The sequence below is a fragment of the Hemitrygon akajei genome, chromosome 11, assembly GCF_048418815.1.
Source record: "Hemitrygon akajei chromosome 11, sHemAka1.3, whole genome shotgun sequence".
NCBI classification, from domain to species: domain Eukaryota; kingdom Metazoa; phylum Chordata; class Chondrichthyes; order Myliobatiformes; family Dasyatidae; genus Hemitrygon; species Hemitrygon akajei.
The window spans coordinates 26,801,915-26,825,611 of NC_133134.1; the positions used below are offsets into that span (position 1 = coordinate 26,801,915).

A 23,697-nucleotide genomic window follows, 5' to 3' on the forward strand; every position below is an offset into this window, starting at 1 on the left:
TCTTGTATTGCTATTTAGTTAATTTGTACTTTCAGTGAGTAAAGTGGAACAGAGTTTAAATGACCATACATAATGAAGGACAATGGAAAAACTTCTTTTTGCTAATTAGTATATTTGCTTTATTTTCTAAGTTTAATGAAGCAACATTGAAGATGGAGATTCTCTGTATTTCTCTTTGAGAACAGTATTCCTCATTAGCTCAACTTTTGATCTCACAGCTACTTTTATATTTTTCTCATAGCGTTATCATTACTTAACTATTTTAAAATATATTTACAGGGCAAAATAATTCATCGTTTTAAAACTTAATTATGTTTAGAATTAGCTGGTTTTGGGCAAGAAAACATTTTCTTTGAAGATGTAAATCTCTTGGGAGAAGTTTGATTTTACAGCTCTAATTCTTTGCATTCTTTATCAGAGTTAACACCCAGTCCTGCTGAGTGTGCTATCTGAGTGAAGCAGATTAGTTTTTCCTTTCAGTACTAATGAGGCAGTGAGAATGTAAATGCTGGTTAGGTATTAGCAACCTAGTGAGTCATTGAGGGTAAGATTGGGTAACAGGTCAGTGAACAAAATTGGATGCAGGCAGTTTGTTGTACACTTCTAAATTGAAAAATTACTTTAGGACTCATTATGCAGATTGTTTTTTACTTAACCGTTTGTGTGGAATCAGGGTAGTATTTCGTTGTGCTAATCGTACTTAAGACAATTTGGATTTTCACTTGCGCTGAATATTTTCAACTCAAGATTTCATATTTGGATTTATCTTGTTGAGGCTAACTCTCAGAACTGCATGCTGTACTTAACAATATAAACAAACTGTTGGATCAACTGAATAATTTGACCCAATTATATAGGTTGATGCTTAAGGTAATTTAGTTCATAGTTACTGTAGTTCAGAATCACAATGATATCACCAGCATTTGTAGTGAAATTTGTTAACTCTGTGGCAGCAGTACAATGGAGCACATGATACACAAATGAAAAACTGAATTACATAAGTATATGTTCAGTAAATACATATATACAGTACACATTAGGTATGTTAATCAAATAATTAGTGAAAGTGAGTGCAATGACTCAATTTGAGATTTGTTTCTGCAATTTGAATTAATGTTGAAGGGTTTCCCAATACACCACTAGTAGATGGCAGTGTTACACCATATTTTCTCTACCCAGGAGTGTGTAAGTTTTGTGTTGTTTAGATATGTTCATGTGTTAGCGGTAGTCTGGATATAATAATACACCATGTTTTTTTTAAGTTGGATTATTCAGATTTCTCCATTGCTTAGACTTCTCAGGGATTCCAAAACAGATTAGCCATTATAATATACAATGCATTTTCCTAATTTAAAAGTATTAAAATGCAGCATTATTAAGCTCATTTTTTAGTTTATCTTATCCTACAGAAGGATGAAATGACATTAAGAGAATAGGGTAGTATTTGGTAAAGCACATAAATACGTACGATTTCAAATATTTATTGGGAAGATGGTTCTTTTGCAGGTTCATCAATGTTTCACTGCATTCTATAACTATTTTGTTGACTTCCACTTTAAAATATAGGAAATTCCCTTAGGGCAAGAGGATTTTCATGTGTATTTCTCCTCTTTATTCCTCTTTTGCAGTGTTTATTTGTTTCTCATTGTAATTTAATAGTAATTTTTTATGCCTTGCAGTGTATTGCTGCCACAAAACAACAAATTTTTCTTTTTTTGCATGTTGGGTGTCCGATGTTTTCTTTGAACTGGTTCTACGGTGTTTCTTTCTTTCATGGCTCTCTGTGGGAGGATGAACCTCTGAGTTGTATTCTGTATACATATTTTGATAACAATTGTACTTTGAATCTTTGACATAACACAATTGTCAGTGGTAACAAATCTGATTCATTCTCTGGTTGAGCAAGTTTGGATGCCATAGCTGGAACAGAATGGCTATAATTAAAATGTTAGTGTCTCAATGGAAGATCATTGGGAAAGTGATTGTGAAAATTTCTTACTGTTTATTTGTGCATTTTAAGTAAAAATTAACAAGTTGATTTGCAGTTGTTCATTGTTACAGTTGGCTGCTTTTAGGCCAGCCTAGGAGAGAGCTTTTGGTCCCTATTGTTTAATCCTTCCTGTTTGTTCTTGCTTCAAAGAATGATGCTTTCAGGCATAAGAGTTTGAGTAAACCCTGATATAAATTAGTAATGAATAAATGGAACAAATCACTCTTTAGTATCCAATCTTTTTGTGTCTTGTGATGTCTCTTGTGATGTTTTTCCATATTAAAGGTGCTCAACAGATGTCTGTTGTTATTTGTGTGGGAGCTCTTCAGTTTTACAATTTCCATATTGAACCAAAGCTTTTTGTTTTCTCTTTTGGCAGAACACCACAATTTTTGATGCCGATACTAGCTGAAAAGTTTCCATATGTTAACAAATCCGCCAGAACCCTGGTACGTAAGTTTAATTTTATAATTTAATCAAGAACATAGGACATAGAACAGTACAGCACAGTATAGACCCTTCGGCCTACGATGTTGTGCCAACTCTTTAACTTTGAGATGAATCTAACCCTGGTCTCCCACATAGTCCTAAGTTTTTCTGTCATCCACTTAAGAGTTTCCTAAATGTCCCTAATGTATCTGCCTCTACCATCACCCCTACAGAGCATTCCACACACCTACCAGTCTCTGTAAAAACCTACCTCGTAACGTCTGCCCTATACTTTCAAGGTTGTCAAGCCGAGGGGTGGTAGTGGGGACAAGCTCCCACTACCTAAAAGTGCTCCTCACGGCATGTGCCTCAAATAGCCTCTGACAACCAAGTCCGACTCTTGGCCTTGTCAGAAATGGCGAAAGTGGGTCCTAGCACCCTAAAATCAGTGCTTCGGGTAGATGGAGCTCGTCAGCCTGGGAAGGCAGTCCATCTAAGAGAGGGTAAACTCTGATTTCAAACCTTTGCTGCCTTGCGGCCATACTCAATTATGGGAAAGGCTTCGGGAGTAAACCCTGAGGACAAGTCTGGAGCTGGAGTCCCTAAGGCAGTCCGACATTGCCTTCAACCTTCCTCTGGCAACTCCTGCGTCGTCACTGGTCCTGAGCTGTATCAGCCCTTGCCCTTCCCTTGGACAACATCGGTGGTGTGGAGAGGGGAGACTTGTTGCTTGGGCAACTGCCAGCCTTCCATACAACCTTGCCCAGGCCTGCACCCTGGAGAGGACACTCCAATGTTGCCTCACCGCAATGGCACAACACGGAAAGCAGCAGTCTACTGGTTCTCTACCAACACACACTGAAGCAAGACTTTCCAGGTGCAGATCCATGGTCTCGCGAGACTAAGGATGCCATCATCATCATACTTTCCTTGAAACACCTTAAAGTTATGCCTCCTCATATTAATAAATTATAACTAACAATGCGACTAATTTGTTGCTAGTCAGTGATCAAAGTTTTTTTTAAAAATGACATCTTTCCAACCAAACCATCAAATTTCTGCCCAACTCGTCTATGCAGAATAAGAGACCTATCTGAGCTTGTTCAGTTTGCTCATATTTGATTGGTATCTCATTCAGACTTTGATATCCATATGCCTATCTCAATACCTTCTGAAGTTTTGTTATTGTACCTGCCTCACCCACTTGTTCTATATACGTATCACCCTTTGTGTGAAAAGTTGTCCCTCAGGTTAAACCTATAAATTCTGGTTCTTGATTTCTAACCCTATGAAAAGGACTGTGTGCATTCACATTATTTATGTCCCTCATGATTTTGTAAGTCTCCATAAGATCACCCCTTAGACTCCAGCACTCCAAGGAGTACAGTCCAAGCCTGGATAACTCTCCTTTTAACCTCGTCCTTTGAATCCTGCAACATCCTTGTGAATTCTTTGCGGAAATTTTACGGCTTAGTGGCATCTTTCTTGTACCAGAGTGACCAAAGTACTTAGTGTGATCTTACCAACTTCTTGTACAATTACAGTTTAATATCCCAACTTCTATCTTGAATGCCTTGACTGGTGAAGGCCAAGAATGCCAAAAGCCTTCTTCACTACCTTGTCTACCTGTGATACCACTTTGGGAACCATGTGACAAATAAAGCTAACCTTTAAAGATTTTTGACAGAATTCAAATAAATTGGATTGTAAAGGGGTGCCAACAATATGGATCCTGAAATTGGGAAATGTGTTTTCTGTGTTTTGGATAATGTTAACAGTAGCAATAATGCTACAGAAATGGTTACAGTAATGATGGCCAATGTGATTAAATTGTATAACGACTTGATGGTCCTAATTTTGCAGAGAAATTTAACTTTGGCATTAAAAACTATTTGTATTTGAATGTTTCAAGCAGGGATAGGTTAATGAATCCAGTAAATTTGTTGTGTTGTATTCTCTTCCATATGTCACAGCGTTTTTGTCAGAAGATGAGAATTAACAAAGAATAACCTTTTTTTGTGTAGCCAGATAGTTACCATCAAATGTTTTAAACTGAAAAGTTATAGTTTTGTTAGAAGTTAATTCTTTTAATATGATATTAGGAAGCTAATATGGTATGAAGTTTAAATACATGTCTCTTATCTGATTTTTTTTTTAGGAATGTTATGTGCACAATTTACTAAGGATCACGATATATTTCCCAGTGTTACGCCTGGAGATCTTGGAACTGGTCGTAGAAAAATTATTAAAGCTAGATGTAAGGAACTGAAAGTAAAATTCTTAACTAGTGCTTGTTAATGTTTCTATGGAACTTCAGGCTTTAAAATAACTAACATTTTTCAAAATTTTAAATGCTATTTTGGAAAACATTGTAGCTTATTTAGATGTTTGTCTAAGAACTGTCATTGTCTGTCACTTGGAAAAGGACACTTTTATTCCTTATCCATATCAGTACATTGTACTCAATCCCATGTCCTTTAAATTTGCACATCAATTTCTTTGTGAAAGTGCAAAAACTCCACATTCTGAGAACCTTTTTAATCAACTCTACTATACACAGTAGTTACAGTGAATTTGTTGAGCAGAATTCTCTTTTCAGAAATCCATGGTGACTTGGCCACTCCCATCACGATATTCCAAATGCTCTGCCATTGCATCTTTAGTGTCATTTTCCTCAGTATCAATATCAGTCTACAACTTGTCTATAAATTCCCTATTTTCTTCTCCCTTTTAAAAAAAAAATGCTCGAGAGACATTAGCTAACTGTCTCTATTATTAAGAAATGATCCGGAGTCTGAAGAACACTGGAAAATGACCACCAATGTACCCATGATGCTCGTGAGAGAATGAGGCTTCTGGAAGCAATATTAAACTGTGGCGACAGCTAAAGAAAGATTTATTGACATTAATTTAGAGGGGACTTGCACCATATCCTGACTAATATTATCCCTCAATCAACATTTATGAAGAAAACTGATTGAATTACCAATGACATGGGAGCCAGCTGTGTGAAAATTGGCTGCCATGTTGAACAAATTTCAGTGGTGACCAAACCAAAATAATTATATTTGACAGTAAAGCAGTTTTGGATATCTGAAAGAAGTAAACCATTAAGCAAAACCAAATATATATATTTTACTTTGCTTTGGAGAAAAGAAAACTACAACTGAAAGAAATCTCTTATCGATACAATGGGCAAGCTCTAATGGAAATGGTGTTTTTTTTTAATTAATGTAGCACCAACTTTTCTTTAGTTTAAAATCAATTAAGTTTCAGCTTTTGGGATGTGTAATATGGGTCTTTTTACTTTCTTAGGTGAATGCCTCACGCAATGATATTGAAGATGCAGAAGAAACTGCCGCTGATAATGGGTCCTCTTCGTGCATAGAGGAAGGCCTCTTTGATATGGTAAGTATTTTGGCTCTTAAGATTTTCTTTCAATTTGATAATTGAATGCAAACAAATGAGCTATTGCACAATACTTCTCACTATTGCCACAAATCTACATACACCTATAATGCTAAGACCTTTAATGAACTTCTCCCATTTTTATTAGTCTGGGTGGGTCGTAAGTACCTTTCCTTATCTGCATTTATACTGCTGTCCTGTGCTTTTACCTAAACTCAAGTTATCAAAACTGCTGGAGGTGATGCTGATTAGTTTTGAAATACTAATTTGATAGCATATAATAGTATCTGATAAGCCTTTTAAGTATGAGTTGGTAAATGGTATAGGTGAGAATAATGATGGATAATAACCGCTCAAATTCTAATTGAGAAATTCTGACAGCTGCCTTTGGAAATGTAGATTAAATGTGAACATCTGTGAGTTGTCATTGATACAAAGATTCTCAATAGGATGTGCTCTTGTGGATTTCTCTGATGTTATCAGTGAATTGACTAATTCATAAATTCCTATCTTGTTATCTGTAAAAATTGTGCTATCTGTTTTATGGTAGAAACAAGGTCTTCTACAATAAAGGAATAATGATAGTAGTTGATGGTTAAAGGGAAATTTACGTAAAAGAGAATGCTAGAATTCAGTGGACAGTTCAGCGTTCTTCGAGGTCTGTGGCCTGGCTACTGAATTGAAAAGCCAATCCTTTATCTTGTGCTTTGTTAATAAGGTTGATTTAAAGATTGGATGCGCAGGACACCACAGTTTGAACAGTCCTTTCCTTTGGATGCATTGCAGTAAATGTCCATATTATGTAGTTCTTCCTCAATAGTACAGTTAATATATATTAAATGGGAAGGTTGTAGTTGCGCTGCATAGAGTGCAGAGGAGATTCATCGGGATGTTGTCTAAATTGAAGAATTTAAGTTAGAAAGATTAGATAAACTGGGCCTTTTTTTCCCTGGAGCAAACAAAGCTAATGGGTGACTTGATAGAGGTAAGTAAAATTATAAGAGCTCTTCCCATGGTAGGATTATAAAAAACAATGAGGGTATGCATAAGAGGAAGGAGTTTTTATGGGAATTTGTGGGGAATATTTTTTAACACGAGATTGAATGCTGCTAGAGGATACATGAAATTGGATGCAATCACTATTTTAGAGAGACACTTAGACATGCATTTAAAAAGGCAAGGCCTAGAAAGATACGGACCTGTTGAGAAAAAATCGGGATTAGTGTAGACAGGCAAAAAGGTCCTGGTGGGTCAAATGGCTGTTTCAGTGCAGTACATTTCTGACTGAGTTTTAAAAATTAGTTGTTAGTTGAATTCAGAAGGTAAATTTAAGGCATGTCATTTTGAATAATTAATACATAAATGATGTCTGGATCTTGTAAAGTGTATTGCATTAGTAATCAATTTGACTCTAATTCCATCTCTATCATTTGATTGACAAATCAAATTTGGAACAAAAGTAATGAAAATGATTGTTGAATGTGAACTTCCTCCTGACGTCATTTGAAAATCAGTGCAATGTGGGATTTCCAGCCTGAAATATTGCCTATTTCTCTTTCTACTCAGCAAGCGGTGGGGTACTTCTAGGTTTTTTTTTCTGTTTTTTTTATATATAGCATTCAAAGAAGGTTTCCTGGAGAAAATGTAATTTTGGAGGGTGCAGTGTAAAATTACATGCAATCTACTTGTACTTTACTACTTGCTGACTTTGGAAATTTTCCTCAACAGGATGAAGATGAGAAAACCAATTTGATCTTTCCGAATAGTGATGTGATGGCTCACCCAGTAGCTGAACGACTGGACATTCTGATGTGTGTTTTGCTGGCTTACATAAAGGATGTTTGCTATGTCAATGGTACTAATTGTAACTTGCTGTTCTATGAAGTCTTTTTAGTCGCAAAAAAATCCAAATGTTTCACAGAAGAGAGCATGTAATGTGCAGCACATGTAAAAATAAATTGTCAAAAATATTTAGTCAGGAAATTCTAGTAGGCAAGTCCAAAACTGGTCCCAAGAAGTAAGAAGTGTTATTGCAAGGGCTTGTAGGGGCACACAAAGGGTCCAGAATATGGAATTGAAAGTTTCGAGAAGGTTTCAGGGATAAGATTAGCCAAAGTCAGAAAAAGATTTGTAAACATGCACCAGTGTTTTTCCATTCCTTGCAACTAGGAATTGGTGATGATGGTCCTACACAATCAGGTTTGATTATGAGTTTAAGTTGAGCTTCAGAGGTTGTTTGGAAAAGATAATGGGGACACAGGAGATTGCAGTTGCTGGAAACTGGAGCAACACAAAAAGCTGGAAGAACTCAACAGGTCAGGTAGCAACTATGAAGGAAAATGGACAGTCAACATTTTGGGTCTTCATCTGGACTGGAGATGAAGGGTCTCAACTGGGAATGTTGATTGTCCATTTTCCTCCACAGATGCTGCCTGCTCCAGCTTTTTGTGTGCTTGAAAAATTTAATGCTTGAGTTAATGAAAGCTTTGATGGTTTTAGATCCTGAATAGCAGTAGTTAAACACTGATACCTGTGTTGCCTCACTATAGTTGCAGCTTATCAGCCTAAGAAAGACATTTATTCCTCCTCTTAACGTTCTATCCAGTAACCAGTTCCCCATTCATGTTCGTATATTATCCCCAACTTTGTAAAATCCTATATAGAAGGTTGGAGCACATTAAGTCTAAAAGGGAAAAAAAAATCCACTGGCTTTCTCATTCATTCTATTTGAAGAATTCCATTAGTTTAGCCAAATGCAAATTTCTTTTCATAAACTCGTACTGATTCTGCTCACGCCATTTACCTTTGTTTCTTTAGAGAAATTGCTTGATTTATGCATTTTCAGTATTTTTTCTATTACAATTTCAGATTTCTTATTTATGCTTTTATAATGCAGTTTTTACACTTTCATCCAATAGACAAAAGTGATTTATTACAATTCAATATAGTATTGAAGACAGTATAATCAAATACTAGGATGTTAAGAGATGTGTTTCTTTCATTATTATTTAATTTGATATGTTTTCTTTTTATGCAGGTGAGTTGATGATAACCAGGACAAAAGACTTGTACCGTGACTTGTTAGTGGTGTTTGATAAACTGGTCCTACCCACTCATGCTTCTTGTCATGTTCAGTTTTTCATGTTCTATATCTGCAGTTTCAAGCTGGTGAGTGCCAGATAATTCATGAATTGATTTTAGGGTTTGGAAATCATGAGTTAATGAAGAGATATTGCAGAATTTTACATGGACCCCATTCCTCATTGTTTTTTAATGACTACTGGGTAAATAATACAGTACAGATATCGGAGTCACACTAATTATCATTCTTATGTAACATGAAATTTGTTTTTTGGCAGCAGTACAGTACAAAAGCATCAAAACTAAAAAAAAATACAAAATAAATGGTGCAAAAAAATGAAAAGCAAGGTAGTGTTCATGGACCATACTGAAATCTGATGGCAGAGGAGGAGAAACTTCTTAATCATTGATTGTGCATCTTCAAGCTCCTGTACCTTTTCCCTGCTGGTAGTAATGAGTAGAGGGTAGGTCCCAGATGGTGACAGTCCTTAGCAATAGATGCTATCTTCTTGAGAGTGTATATTTATATAATGATCACCAATACTGCTTGAATCATCTTGAAATGTAGTCACAATTTTTATACTGGCAATGCAATTTAAAAAGTAGCCTCTCCATGATGGGTATGCAGAATATACTGCCTATTTTAAATTCGCTCTTGGAAGCTGCTGTGCGTATAATCTCTGTTAAAGGGATGTTCAAAGAATCATTCATCCCACTTTAACCCAGCCACATTTGTCATTCCAGATGATTGTTCCAAGATGCTAGTCATGTTGGGTTTTGGAATTTAATTAAATATCTTCCTTGATACTAAATTGCTATATAGAATATTTTGGATCTGTTAATTGCAGTGTTAACTATCTTACAGTCAGAGCTAATATATCTGCATTGCTTCTGGAAACAATGCCTTTCTCTTGGATTCAGGTACAGATATTAGCTAGTCTGTAATGTAAATGTTCTACCACTAACTATTGAGAAATCGTAATAAAATGGATCAAACTGGGCAAAAGTGAAAAGACATCATTGGAGATGTTTACTTTGGAAAGAACTCTTTGTGGCCCTTTCAAATGGGTACTTAAATCTTTACAGTCAGAAACGAGAAAATCTACAGATGCTGGAATTCCAAGCAACACACATAAAATGCTGGAGGAACTCAGCAGGCCAGGCAGCATCTATCGAAAAGAGTACAGTCAACGTTTTGACGTTTCAGCAGGACAGGATAACAAAAAAATGAGTTGGAGTTAGAAGGTTGGGGCAAGGGAAGAAGAAACACAAGGTGATAGGTGAAACTCGGGGAGAGGGTGTGAAGTAAAGAGCTAGGAAGTTTATTGGTCTCGAATTTCCGATCGTGATCATTGATTTATTGAACCCCCCCCCCACCTTCTCTATTCCCCATCCCGTTTTCCTCTTTCACCTTATCTCATTGCATCCCTCTGATGCTCCTCCCGCTTTTTCGTTCTTTCATGGCCTTCTGTCATCTTTTATCAGATTCCCTCTTCTCCAGCCCTGTATGTCTTTCACCAATTTACTTTACCCCTCCCAGTTTCACCTATCAATTTGTATTTCTCCATCCCTTATCCCCACCCTTTAAATCTACTACTAATGCTTTTTACTCCAGTCCTGCTGAAGGGTCTCAGTCCGAAACGTTGACTGTATTTTTTTTTCCATAGATGCTGCCTAGCCTGCTGAGTTCCTCCAGCATTTTGTGTGTGTTCCTTTACAGTTTGTACTGTTTTGAATGATTTCTGTTTTAACCAGGGGAAAGATTTGCAAATGTACTGCTTCTATATACCAGAATTTATAAACGTTCAAAAGACCAGCTTAACTTTAAAGTTTTGATTTGTCAGCAGTTTTTACACTTAACAGTTAATTGTAGCTTATTAGAAGAGGCCTACAAATAACAATATTAAAGTTGGAGATGGTTTTAAATGCTTTAAATTAGATCATAACATTAGGAATAAGGTGCTGATGGTTACCTTGTTGCATTTTTTCAGGGACTAGCAGAGGCTTTCCTGGAACATCTTTGGAAGATGCTTCAGAATCCAAATAATCCTGCAGTAATGAGACAAACAGCTGCAAGTTACATTGGAAGTTTTTTAGCCAGAGCATCGTATATCCCTCTGGCGTAAGTGAACCATTTCACTGTATGGTGTGTTATAATAAATGATAATGCAATCAGATGCCAAGCTCATCATGTGGGCAGCTCAGTTCATGATTGTGATTCAACTATAAATTTTAGTTTTGCATGTGAAGACTGGCACATTAACAGTGAGCAATATTGTTGGATGATGTCTTTATGTCCTAGAATGCCCTTTCAGGTGTGTAGAAACAGCACTGATTGTTCAACTTGCCACAGCTAGTCATAGACTGTCCTGAGCCTAATATTTCCTCTCCCAGCATCTTTTCCAGCACTGTTGTCTCTGCAGGGGATTTATAGCATGGAAAAAGGACAAAGACTACCTCATCATGATCTTGTACCTTATTGCCTGCCTACGCTGCACTTTCTCTGTAACTGTAACACTATATTCTGCATTCTGTTATTGCTTTTCCCTTGTACTACCCTAATGTACTGATCTGGTGAAAGGATCTGTATGGATAGCATGCAAAACCTTATCTTCCACTGTATCTCAGTACATGTAACAATAATGAACCAATTACAAAGAGCAGAGAAGCTTTTCAAACCATCAGATTGAACTATCCTTACTGAACAACGTTAACTATTAAGCAATTAAAATAATAGATTTGTATAATGCAAAGTAAAATAAAGTGTAGGGGGAAAAAGAATGGACTCAGCTTGTAATAGAAACAAATTTAGCATGCAGGTAAATAAATAGGAAAGCAAGTGAGAAATTTTGCCTCTGTAACAAGGATGGAGGTTAAAAGAAAGCAAGAGTTGCTACATAGATACTCAATGAGACTGCACATGAGTGCTGTCCGGTTCTGAGTGCTTTATTCATACTGTGAAGGTAACGTAGATGAGTTCAGGGTAGTCTAGTTATGATTTTGTCTTTAATTAGTGATAAAATGTGGAGTAGGCCCTTCAAGCCATGCTGCCCTAGTAACTCCCAACAAATGCGATTAACCCTACCCTAATCATGGCACAATTTACAATGACCAGTTAACCTACCCAATACATCTTTGGACCGTGAGAGGAAACTGGAGCACGTGGGAAAACCCATGCCTTATCGGATTGCCTTAAATATTGAATAGATTGATCAGTACATTCAAAGCATTGAGAAGAGATCTTTTGGAAAGATTCAGGATCGTGTGGGAATTAACAGAGTATATGTTTGCCGTTGGGAGAATAATCTTGGGATAAGGAAAACCAAAGAGAAGCTTCTTCTGTCATGGGGATGTGGATCTTCTGAATTCTCTGTCCAGAGAGCTGTGAATTTTTGAGTTTCTGTGTTCCAGAATGTCATTATGTGCAGTCAATTTAGTATTGAGGTTGATACTCTTGCAGTCCAGAAATATCTGGTCATGGGGATTTTGGTGAAGGTGATACTGGGAGAGCAGGCTTGAGCTGCCTTTTGATCTACTCCTGCTAATCATACTGAAGTTCTTGGTCCATGGAAGGGAGTTGAAAGATAAAGGACTATATATTTTTTGTTTAAATCTTGATTGGTCACTGTCTTCCATAATTTTAGAGCCAGATTGGTTGCCATGCAGTAATTTATCAGATTTCAGTATAAATACTTGCCATTGATTGGACTACTCTAATTTTAAAATAAAGTTGCAAGTAGTGGATGTTTTTTAAAAATTAGGAAGTAATGTAATTGGTAGCTAGAGCATTTGAATTAATTGGAAGTAAATACACGATAATTAAATTCTTATTGTCTGTTTTGCACCAATAAAGAACTAATTTATTGAGTAAGATTTCATTTCCTTGATTAGCACTGTGAAGGCTTGTTTGGATCTGCTGGTCCCATGGTTACAGCACTATATTGACAGCCAAGATGCCGGAACAAAGGGTTATTGTGATGTGGCTCTTCATGGGTCATTCTACTCTGCTTGCCAAGCTGTGTTTTATATCTTCATATTCCATTGCAAACAGTTACTGGATGGAAATTTGAAAAAAGGTAACTGATTAGTTTGGTATTAAATTTCATAATCATTTAAAAGAGTGTAGGTAATTATCTAAAATACATGTTCAAAATGGAAAATACAGCATGAATGAAGTGTCAGGAATAATGAGCGTTGCACGCCACAGCGGTATAAAACAGATTTACACTTGCAAGTTTCCAGAACATTAGTTTGTCTCAGTTATGTTGCTGTATGGATAATGTTACTCTTTGAATGTTAAACATTCTATTTCCCTTGCTGTGTCACATTAAGGGAGGGGAAATCAGAATCATCATTTATTGCTGTTCTTTTTTTGAATAGAACAAGTGAGACCTTGTAAGGGTCCACAGCCAATTGATCCACTCACTTGGGAATGATGATAGAAATACAGTGAAATGTAATGTATGTCAGACACTGACAATGTGTTTGGCTTGGGCTGCTGTTATAAATAAATGGTATACTGCATTGAGCACAGCAGAAAGGCAGAGAGATCCAGTCAGTACTGACTGTATACACAACCATTAGTGGATAGCTGTTGCATAACACTGGTACAGACAATAAAAAGATTGAGAACTTAAAGTATTATGCATGTTTTCTTTCATTTCTGTTGAAGCCCTTTTAAGAATGTCATTAATTTTGCATAATATGAATGCTGAGGTAGCTTTGAAATTAAATCTTTACATATTTATTTGCCTTTCTGTACAGGTTTGACATACTTAGAAAATCTAAATTTTGAACGTATAGTAATGTGCCAGCTGAACCCACTGAAAGTTTGTTTACCTTCTGTTGTCAACTTGTTCGCTGCTATTACTAGGTGAGTAGTATTGGATATTGGTAATAGAATATCTTGGAACCAAGTACAAAGACTGTTTGACATTGCGTTCCATATCTGAATTGTGTAATGTATTTAAGTATTTATAGATAGGGACCCTTGATACTCAAACAGCTTGTATAAAAATAACATCAAAAGCAAAAGCCTTTGGAAAAAAAGTTGTAAAGTTAAACCCTAAAGCAATTTCTGAAATAGCTTTATCACTAAAGAAACATTCAGTACGTATAATCTGAATGCCTCAAAAATAATTAAAAATTCAGCATTACAGATCTGCATAAACAGCCTCAGCACTATTGAGAGTGTCTTGTAATGTCATCTTTGATTGGGATTAGAGAATTCCAGATACACCCTGTGGTGTGCTGATGATATTTTGGTGGGTGGTCTCATGAGAAAACTGTATATAATGTCATAATTTTTCTTCTATTAATCAAGTAATTGAAAGTTTTGGAGAACACCACCAAGATTTTTCTAATAAGCTTTCCATTTAGTATGAAGTCATGATAATTTGCATAATTACAAAATTCAGTGTATGTTTTACCACCACTGAGCCCAGAGATTACTGAAAATGTCCATACAACAAAATCTCTGTTACTGCTTCAGTGGAAAAAGAGGTAACAGAAATTCATCCAACTTCGGTTTTTTGTTGTAAAATGAGGTGAAATCATGTCTTGGACTACTATGAGCAGTTTAAACCAGAGACAGCCAGAATTAACTGCAGTGGCAAGCTAGACCATGCTTTTTGCTGATCCATGTACTGATCTTTTTTTTTAGATCTGCCAGTGTTTACGGTTGGTAAATATCATTTTGATTCTAAATGTTGAGGTCCTACTTAGCAGGATGTAGTGACCCAGAATGAACACTGCCCACAGAGCAGCAGAAAGAAGATTTAACAGCAAACAGAACATGTTTTTGTACTCTCCAGCTTTTTAGGGATTTGGCCTTTTTGATTCAAAAAATATTAACATTCAATTAAAAACAAAGTTAAATTATTTAATATAATTAGAAAAATGAAAAAGATATTTGACATGGATTTGACTCTTATTGATGGAAATGTGCATTGGCTACATGAATGTCTGAAAGCAATAATCGGTCTGTCACACTCTGGTTCTCCACCCACCCCCCACCCCCCCCCCCCCACACCCACCACCGACCTGGAACATCTGATGATTTAAGTGCTGACTGTTTTACTTACCAAGAGAGTTCTCTTCCATGATCCTGACCATATTTGAGGTATTGAGTGTCAAATCAGCAAACACGAAACAACCTAACCTGACACCTTTCAATTCATTGCCAGAGTCTTCACTCAGGCTTGTTTAAAGAAATCTCTGCCCAGTTATCATCAACGTGTCATCTGCAGCACAAAGGATCCCAACACACTGTTAACTATGATTTGGAATGCCTACTGTTCCATCCCTAGACCGCATTGTGGGAAATCTGATCATCTGGCTATCCTTCTATCTGCACCTCCGCTTGCTCTTTAGGCAGAGACTAAAGAGCAAGACTCCAGAAGTAAAAACAACAAAGAGATGGTGGTGGGAGGCAGAGAGGTGGCAGTGGAATTGCTTCGAGTTGGTGGATGGGCCGTGTTCAAGGACTCAGAGGACTTGAACCAATGCACAACAGTTGTCATGGACTTTATAAAAACAGTTGTAGATGAGTGTGTCCCCACAACATCATTCAGAGTCTTCCGCAACCAGAAGCCCCAGATAAGCCATGAGATTCACAATCTGCTGAGGGCTAGATCGGTGACATTCATGTCTGCTGACCAAGTAAAGTACAAGAGGTCCATGTACAACCTCCAGAAATTCCAGACCAAATCTCTGAAGATTGCTTGACGGCTGTGGGAGGGCTTGAATGCTATCACCTGCTACAAAGTGAAACCAAGTGACATAGACAACAACAAGGTTTTGGTCCCAGATGAGTTCAATGCCTTTTATGCTAGCTTGACTGTCAAAATGTGGAGGCACCTTCACGAACTCCCACAGCCCTCGATGACCCCATGATTTCAGCCTCTGAGGCTGATGTGAAAGGAGGGTGAACCCACAGAAAGCATTTGGCCCAGTTTGGGGTACCTGGCTGAGTACTGAAGACCCATGCTGATCAACTGGCTGGAGTGCTCACTGATATCTTTAACCTCTCACTTCAGTATTCTGAAGTACCCACCTGCTTCAAGCAGGCTTCAGTTATACTGCTGCCTAATAAGAATGTGGTTACAACAGCAGACGCCATTTCATTGGCTCTTCAGTCAACCATGGAACATCTAGACCATGAAGATACATACATCAGGATGGTCTTCATTGGCTATAGCTTGGCATTCAATACTATCATCCCCTCAAAAATTAATCAATAATTTCCAAGACATAGGCCTGAATACCTCCTCGTGCAACTGGATTCTCGATTTCCTTAATTGCAGAGCTCAGTCAGTTCGGTTTGGAGCAACATCTCCGCTACAATCACCATTAGCACAGACACACCACAAGGCTGTGTGCTTAACCAACCCACCCCCCCACTTGCTTTATACTTATTACTGTGAGGAAAAGCACAGCTCCAATGCCATGTTTAAATTGGCTAATGACACCACTGTTGTTAGCTGAATCAAAGCTGGAGATGTATCTGAATATGGGGTGGGGGGGGGGGGCGAATGAACATTTGGTTGAGTGGTGCCATAATAACAACCTTGCACTTGATGTCAGCAAGTCCAGGGAGCTAATTATTGATTACAGGAGGAGGAGACTGGAGGTCCATGAATCAGTCCTCGTTTGGGGGATCAGAGGTTGAGGAGGTCAGCATCTCTTAAGTTCCTTGTTTTTATCATTTTGGAGGATCTGTTTGGGTGTAGCATGTAAATATCTTTACAAGGAAAGCATGGCAGTGCCTCTACTTTTTTCCAAGTTTGTGTAGATTTGACGTGTCATCTAAAACTTAGACAAACTTCTATAGATGTGCAGTGGAGAGTTTATTGACAGGTTGTATCATAGCCTGGTATGGAAACACCAGTGCCCTTGAACAGAAAAGCCTCCAAAAAGTAATTGATACAGCTCAGTCCATCATGGGTAAAGACCTCTCCACCACTGAGCACATCTACATGGAGCAGCATCCATGATCAAGGATCCCCGTCATCCAGACCATTCTCGCTGTTGCCATCAGGAAGAAGGTACAGGAGCCTCAGGTCCCACACCACCAGGTTCAGGAACAATTATTGCCCCTCAACCATCAAGCTTTCGAACCGGAGGGGAGAACTTCACTCACCCCAACATTGAACTGTTCCCACAATCTATGGACTCCTCTCAATATTTATTGCTTGCTTATTTATTATTCCTTTTTTACTTACCGTATTTGCAGTTTGTTGTCATTTACAGGTTGGTTGTTTGTCAATCTTGTTATGTATGGTCTTTCATTAATTCTATTGTGTATCTTTGTATTTAGAAACATAGAAAACCTACAGCACAATACAGGCCCTTCTGCCCACAAAGCTGTGCCGAACATGTCCTTACCTTAGAAATTACCAAGGGTTACCCATAGCCCTCTTCTTCTAAGCTCCATGTATCTATCCAGGAGTCTATTGTAAAAGACCCTATTGTATCTGCCTCCACAACCATTGCCGGCAGCCTATTCCACGCAGTCACCCCTGACATCTCTGTACCTACTTCCAAGCACTTTAAAACTGTGCCCTCTCCTGCTAGCCATTTCAGCCCTGGGAAAAGCCTCTGACTATCCATATGATCAATGCCTCTCATCATCTTATACACCTCTATCAGGTCACCTCGCATCCTCCGTCGCTCCAAGGAAAAAAGGCCGTTCACTCAACCTATTCTCATAAGGCATGCTCCCCAATCCAGGCAACATCCTTGTAAATCTCCTCTGCACCCTTTCTTATGGCTTCCACATACTTCCTGTATTGAGGTGACCAGAACTGAGCACAGTACTCCAAGTGGGGTCTGACCAGGCTTCTGTACAACTGCAACATTACCTCTCGGCTCCTAAACGCAATCACACGATTGATGAAAGCCAATGCACTGTATGCCTCCTTAACCACAGAGTCAATCTGCGCAGCAGCTTTGAATGTCCTATGGACTCGGACCCAAGATCCCTCTGATCCTCCACACTGACAAGAGTCTTACCATTAATACTATATCCTGCCATCATATTTGACCTATCAAAATGAACCACTTCACATTTATCTGGGTTGAACTCCATCTGCCACTTCTCAGCGCAGTTTACTGTGAAGGCCCACAAGAAAATGAATCTCAGAGTTGCATATGGTGACATTAACACACTTTGATAATAACTTTACTTAAAACTTTTTATGCAATCCATTACCGGCCACTCAAAACACTTCAGAATTGTTGAGGTCAGTGCCACAGGACAGTAATCATTTAGATCAGTTACTGTCGCTCTCTTGAACACCGAATGATGGCAGCTAGCTGCCTTAAAGCCTGCAGGGACAGTGGACTGTTGCAAAGAGATATTAAAGATGTCTGTTAAGACTTATGTTAGTTAGGCTACATAATCCCTCAGTATCTGTCCAGCCACATTGTTCAGCCCCACAGCTTTGCGTGGGTTTACCCTGGCTAGGATATTCCTCACCTTGACTGTGGCTGGGTAGTGCCTGTTCCTCAGGGGAATGGGGGTTTTCCTCGATGTCACATTGTTCATTGGGTCATATTGTGTTAAAATATTTTAAGGCCAGTTGATATATGCATAGATTAGGCAACAATATCTAACCAAAGTATCCAATATTTTTGTTGCAGGAAGTATCAATTAGTCTTCTGCTACACAATTATTGAACGAAACAATCGACAGCTCATACCAATTGTTAGGAACGGTGTTGGAGGTGACTTGGTGCAGGTTTGCACTAATCCGCTGGATTGCTTCTTTCCCTTTGATCCTTATATTCTTAAAAGGTTTGTGAACATCAGTATTTGATTTAAATCTTAAATGAAATAAGGGGGAATTGCTTTAGTAAAAATAGTCAGAAAATTGAATTTGTTCATGTTTGTTGAGGCTGATATGGTTGCATGAAAAAGGAAACTAGGTAAATAATAGGAGAAAATGGAATAGAAAGAGACTGAAAGTTGAAGAAACGTAGGGCAGATGGGAGGATCGTCATGGAGTTTAACATTCATGATACAGACTACTGGAGAACAACAATGTATTTCCTGCTTTCAATGTTGTGACCAGGTTTTTGAAATATATGAATTCACTTTGAAAACGCCCTTTTCAGCTGTTTAATATTTCATATCTTTGTTACTGAGTGCCACAGGTTTCTTCCCATTTTCTTCCCCTTGAATTAATATCAACATTTTGTATTTTATTAAAACAATATTAGTAACTTGTGCACTGCCAAAGTGTATTTGTTATCTTTGACATGAACTATACAGAAGTCATGATGATTCAACATGTGTATGATTTTTTCGTTATTACTTGAGTATTGATGGCAATTTTTCTTCATCTGACAGATCTAAGAAAATCTTTGAAGGTATGTATCAGGTCTGGGAGGATTTAAGCCTTCAGGATATTCAGGTTTCACAGAAAATCACAAAGCAGGTGGGTAGATCTGATAACAACAGAATATTTTTATTACAATGCAATAACATTTAATGGGAGAATATTTTACTGTATTGGCTTGTTTTCCCTGAGTGCTTATTCATAGACTTTTATTCTGTATGTAAATAGCAGTCCATTATTTCTCTCTTTGCAAAGAAAAATTTGCCATGAGAGACTTATCTAGCAGATAGCAGCCACTTGAATAGTTGTGATGGTGAAAGGACCACTGTTCTGGTGGTTATTAAACAAAAGGCTCAGAGCTCAGCTGATAAATTTCCACTGAACTCTTTATCACCAGAAAGTATGAGCAAAGAAACAACAGATAACAATTTCCCTTTAGTACTAAATGTACTAGATTTGAATAATACTATAGGAGTTAAACTCTAACTCATATTGTTATTCTTTGAACCATTACTTTATTAAATTTAAGTAAGAATTAATCAGGAGTTTAAAAGTAAGAAGACTATATAATTTTTAAAAACACTGGTGAAAACTTAGCTGCATACAATTCCTTGTGTGAATGAAGAAAATTACTGGTAGGTACAAAGCTTCTTCATTATTCAACAAAACAAAGTACAACAGGCATCATACAGAGACATTTTCAGTCAAAAGGTCTAGCTGGCTCGACATGGGGCTCGATATTTTATGTGCCAAAAGGACAATTTTAATCAGCATTGTCTGGTCTGGGTTTCACTGCCTTTAGAAACCTATTGTTCAGTACTGTGCTCCAAATTAAATCCACAGTACATACTCAGATGTGAAGTCTGGTAACCAAAGTCAGTTGCTAAATGTATCTGTCCAAACCCAAAAATCACTCTTAACATAATTCAGATCATCACACTGGGAAGATGCAATAGTGCAGCGGAGATTGACCAGAATGTGGCCTGGGATGGTGTGTTACAGTTATGAAGAGAGACTAGGGAATCTAGATCTATTTTCCCCAGAGTGGAAGAGATTAAAAGGGGATATAATTGAGGAAATATGATAAACTGCAGTAAATTATCACTATGTCAGAGATAGATTAATCTAGAAAATATAAATTTGGGGTAAGAGATTTAGAAGGGTTCTGAAGGGATATTTTTTGCCAGAGAATGGTGATAATGTGGAATGCCCTACCTGAGAGAGTGGTGGAAGCAGACTCACTGACAGCATTTAAGAATTGTCCAGATAAGCCTTAGGCATAGAACGTTAACACGTTACTGGCCAAGTGATGGAAGATGGTATACAGATGTGTGTCTATTTGCTAACGTATTGGGCCAAATGGCCTGTTTACAAGTGGTGATTGTATGTTAAGTAAAATAACATTTCCTACTTGCCATTACTTCAGTTTTGATTTCTTTGAACACCATATGCATCTTAGGAACTGTTAAAAGAAAATATTTAACAAAATCCCTTTTTCAAATGTTTTGCTAAGGACTGACATGCTTAAATGTCAAAAGGTGCAACTACTAGGCAGCCAGAATATGTTCAGGAAATGTTGCTATTTAAATTTCAGGGCAAATTCAATATTGAATCTCATAAGATAAGGACTAAGGTGGTTACACTTAAAGAAAATGACAGTTGTTATCTTTCACTGCACCTAGGAGCTGCTTTTAACCTATAGACAGGCAACCTATTTACTTGACTCGAGATTATAATGCTCAAGATGGTTGTTCTAGAGATGAAGAACTTTGGAATAGCTAAATCGAACAAAAGATAATTCATTGTTTTGATTTTAAAATTAATGTAAAACATGAAACTGTTTTGTATTGGTCTGATTTTCAAGTATTTAATATTTTTTCCCCGACTATCAATTTATAGGATTCTGCTGAAGATGAAGAGGATGATTTCTTAAAAGGAGAGTCGTTGCACAGTGAGACTTTTGGGATCATGCCAAATTCTTTTGAGTCCAATGTGCAAAGTCCTAACAGCATGGGTTCTCCTGTTACTTTCCACTGCATCAGCTCTGAACAACTGTAAATGAGATAAATATACAAATTTTCAGATATAGTTTCATAGAAACAAAATGGAGGAGTATCCGTATAGGAAATTGTTTATAATTTTCATAAATAGAAGTTGGCTTTTGTCTAGACTATTTTTATTTTGTTTTACTATGCAAATATTAATTCATCAATTGTGTATATTTTGTATATTTGTGTACATAGTAATTTGTACATGTTTACTATATTTTAAAATAATTTGTCTTTTTAAAAAAATTATCTTTGGTTCGGAAGTTGTTTTGACTCTCAAGTTGGGGGTTCAAATTTATCTTCTTTCTGGATTTGGAAAGTCCAGGAATATATGCAGAACCAATGATGGCAGTTTCCAAATAGTAGTGGTTAAACTGTAGTCCCTGTGGCTGATTTACTCTAATTAGGACTGGATTGTCAATGTTTGAAATACTTTTCTCCTTGTGATTTTGGGAAGAGTGAGAGAGATTGGACGCAGGGAAGCAAAACCAATCTCCATTTTATTACCCTTTGTTTTCTCGTAGTTATTCATCTACTCGATTTGGCTATTTTAAACTTAGCAGCTGATTAAAAGTACAATTTGTTCGTAGAAGTAAAAAGGAATTATATAATTTATATTATATTTGAATATAAGGAAATCTAATTAAGAATAATAGATGTTCTGAAAATTAACAAATTCATCAACTTCAGATGAAACTTCACCAAAACCCAATATTCAGAAGCTGTTCTTTCCAGAATTCTCAATTTTAAAGTTGGAATCTTTGCAAAATGCATTGAGAATTGTTTTCCTATTGTAATCCAGTCTGAATTGTAGCAGAAACTGAAAGTAGATTAATATGTTCTACCACTGTAAAATGTAGTGATTTTGTTTTTATTTGGCTTTAAATTATTGCTATCTTAATTAACTGCTGCTAAATTACTAATGTCTGGTATTCAGTTTGAGTTACAGTTCGTCATGATGTGATGGCAGCGAATGGAGATCTTACTCGTGTTTCAGAACATCCAAGAATGGCAAAACTTATCTCTTTGTGTATTTTGATGCCAGAATAATTTACCTTTATGGTTTGCACCACCTCAGTGAAGTGTGTCCTGTTCATTTTGTTGTCATTCATTTATACCAGGCAGATACTTGTAAAAAAAAATCTTCCGTTTTCAAAGGTTCAAATTGTAGATATCTGATTAAATTTTGCATTCTCTCGGATTTGAGTGACTAATTCATTATTCAATTGCTTATAGCATCTATAATATAGTTTTCCTGCATTTTCTACTTTTGGTCAGATGTTTGAATCAATTTTAGAATTTAATGTATGCCTGTGATATTGCATCCAATCTACCCATTCATCTGTTATTTTATACTTAGCCTTCTAATGTCCAATACTTTGAAAGGTACAAGTTAAAAGCAATAAGGTGTCTTGTTTACTGAGTTTGGTGTAAAGTGACCATATTATCCACAGTGCCAACTTGCTTTTTAAGGCAGCCTGCTGTAAGGAAAAAGTTAAATGTGATTCCTCTGGTATATGCTAAAATAAAATGGAATTCTGTAAAACAAAATTGGAAAAAAGTACAGTTGACATTCGGGCTGAGAACGACTGTACTTTTTCCCATAGATGCTGCCTGGCCTGCTGAGTTCCTCCAGCATTGTGTGTGTGTGTGTGTGTGTTGCTTGGAGTTCCAGCATCTGCAGATTTTCTCTTGTTTGTGATTAGCTTAGAATGGGATTGTTTTGAGAAAGTACAAGAGAACCAGTCTACAGTAATGTTTTGAGAAAGTTAAAGGAGTATGTCTACAGCCATAATAATGAAAACATTGTGCTGGTGCAGGTAGCAAATGCTTGGGAATACATGGGAAAGTACTAGTGCAAATAGTTTTTAAGGGTGTGTGTGAGTGAGAGAGAGAAAAGAATCCACTCTTAGGACTAGTGTTAATGCTAAAGTTGAAGATACAGACAAGCTGATGGAGCAGACTCGATGGGCCGAATGGTCTTCTCCTATATCTTATGGTATGTCGAGAAGGTACGACTTCATTGAGGGGGAGAGAAAAGGCTGCATGAAGGTTTGTCAGCATTCTGCAGTTCAGCTCTTAGTGGATGATAGTATTTGTTTTGTCTACTGCTACTTCATTAACCATTTGTTTTCCTTTCTATATTACATGTTTTGTATAACTCCAGTAAATTGACTGTGGTTCAACACGTGCACAGTATCTCCTTTGTTTGTGAATACATATGTGAATGCCTATTGCTGAATCAGTAAAGGATATAAAATGAATTTTAAAGCAAGTTTTGTTACATAATTGGCGTTGGCAGGTTTCAGCACAATGTTTCACAAACAACAGGACTTACCCGCAGGTAGGATTTAGTTTAAGATACCAGGGTGGATGGACAACATGTACAGTTTTGTGTCAGT

General features: G+C 37.2%; 1 protein-coding gene across 2 annotated transcripts in view; it reads left to right on the top strand.

Annotated features, from left to right (window-relative positions):
• rrn3 (RRN3 homolog, RNA polymerase I transcription factor) overlaps positions 1 to 22,496 on the top strand; it is a 34,734-nt gene extending 12,238 nt beyond the window's left edge. For both annotated transcript variants that reach the window (XM_073060497.1, XM_073060498.1), the window contains 11 exons: positions 2,370 to 2,439; positions 4,578 to 4,676; positions 5,735 to 5,827; positions 7,556 to 7,682; positions 8,865 to 8,995; positions 10,900 to 11,030; positions 12,800 to 12,984; positions 13,673 to 13,781; positions 18,551 to 18,703; positions 19,259 to 19,346; positions 21,147 to 22,496. In XM_073060497.1, coding sequence (XP_072916598.1) covers positions 2,370 to 2,439; positions 4,578 to 4,676; positions 5,735 to 5,827; positions 7,556 to 7,682; positions 8,865 to 8,995; positions 10,900 to 11,030; positions 12,800 to 12,984; positions 13,673 to 13,781; positions 18,551 to 18,703; positions 19,259 to 19,346; positions 21,147 to 21,305 — 1,345 coding nt within the window. In that variant the 3' untranslated portion in view covers positions 21,306 to 22,496. The remainder of the gene's footprint in view (positions 1 to 2,369; positions 2,440 to 4,577; positions 4,677 to 5,734; positions 5,828 to 7,555; positions 7,683 to 8,864; positions 8,996 to 10,899; positions 11,031 to 12,799; positions 12,985 to 13,672; positions 13,782 to 18,550; positions 18,704 to 19,258; positions 19,347 to 21,146) is intronic.
• Positions 22,497 to 23,697: the final 1,201 nt, after the last annotated feature.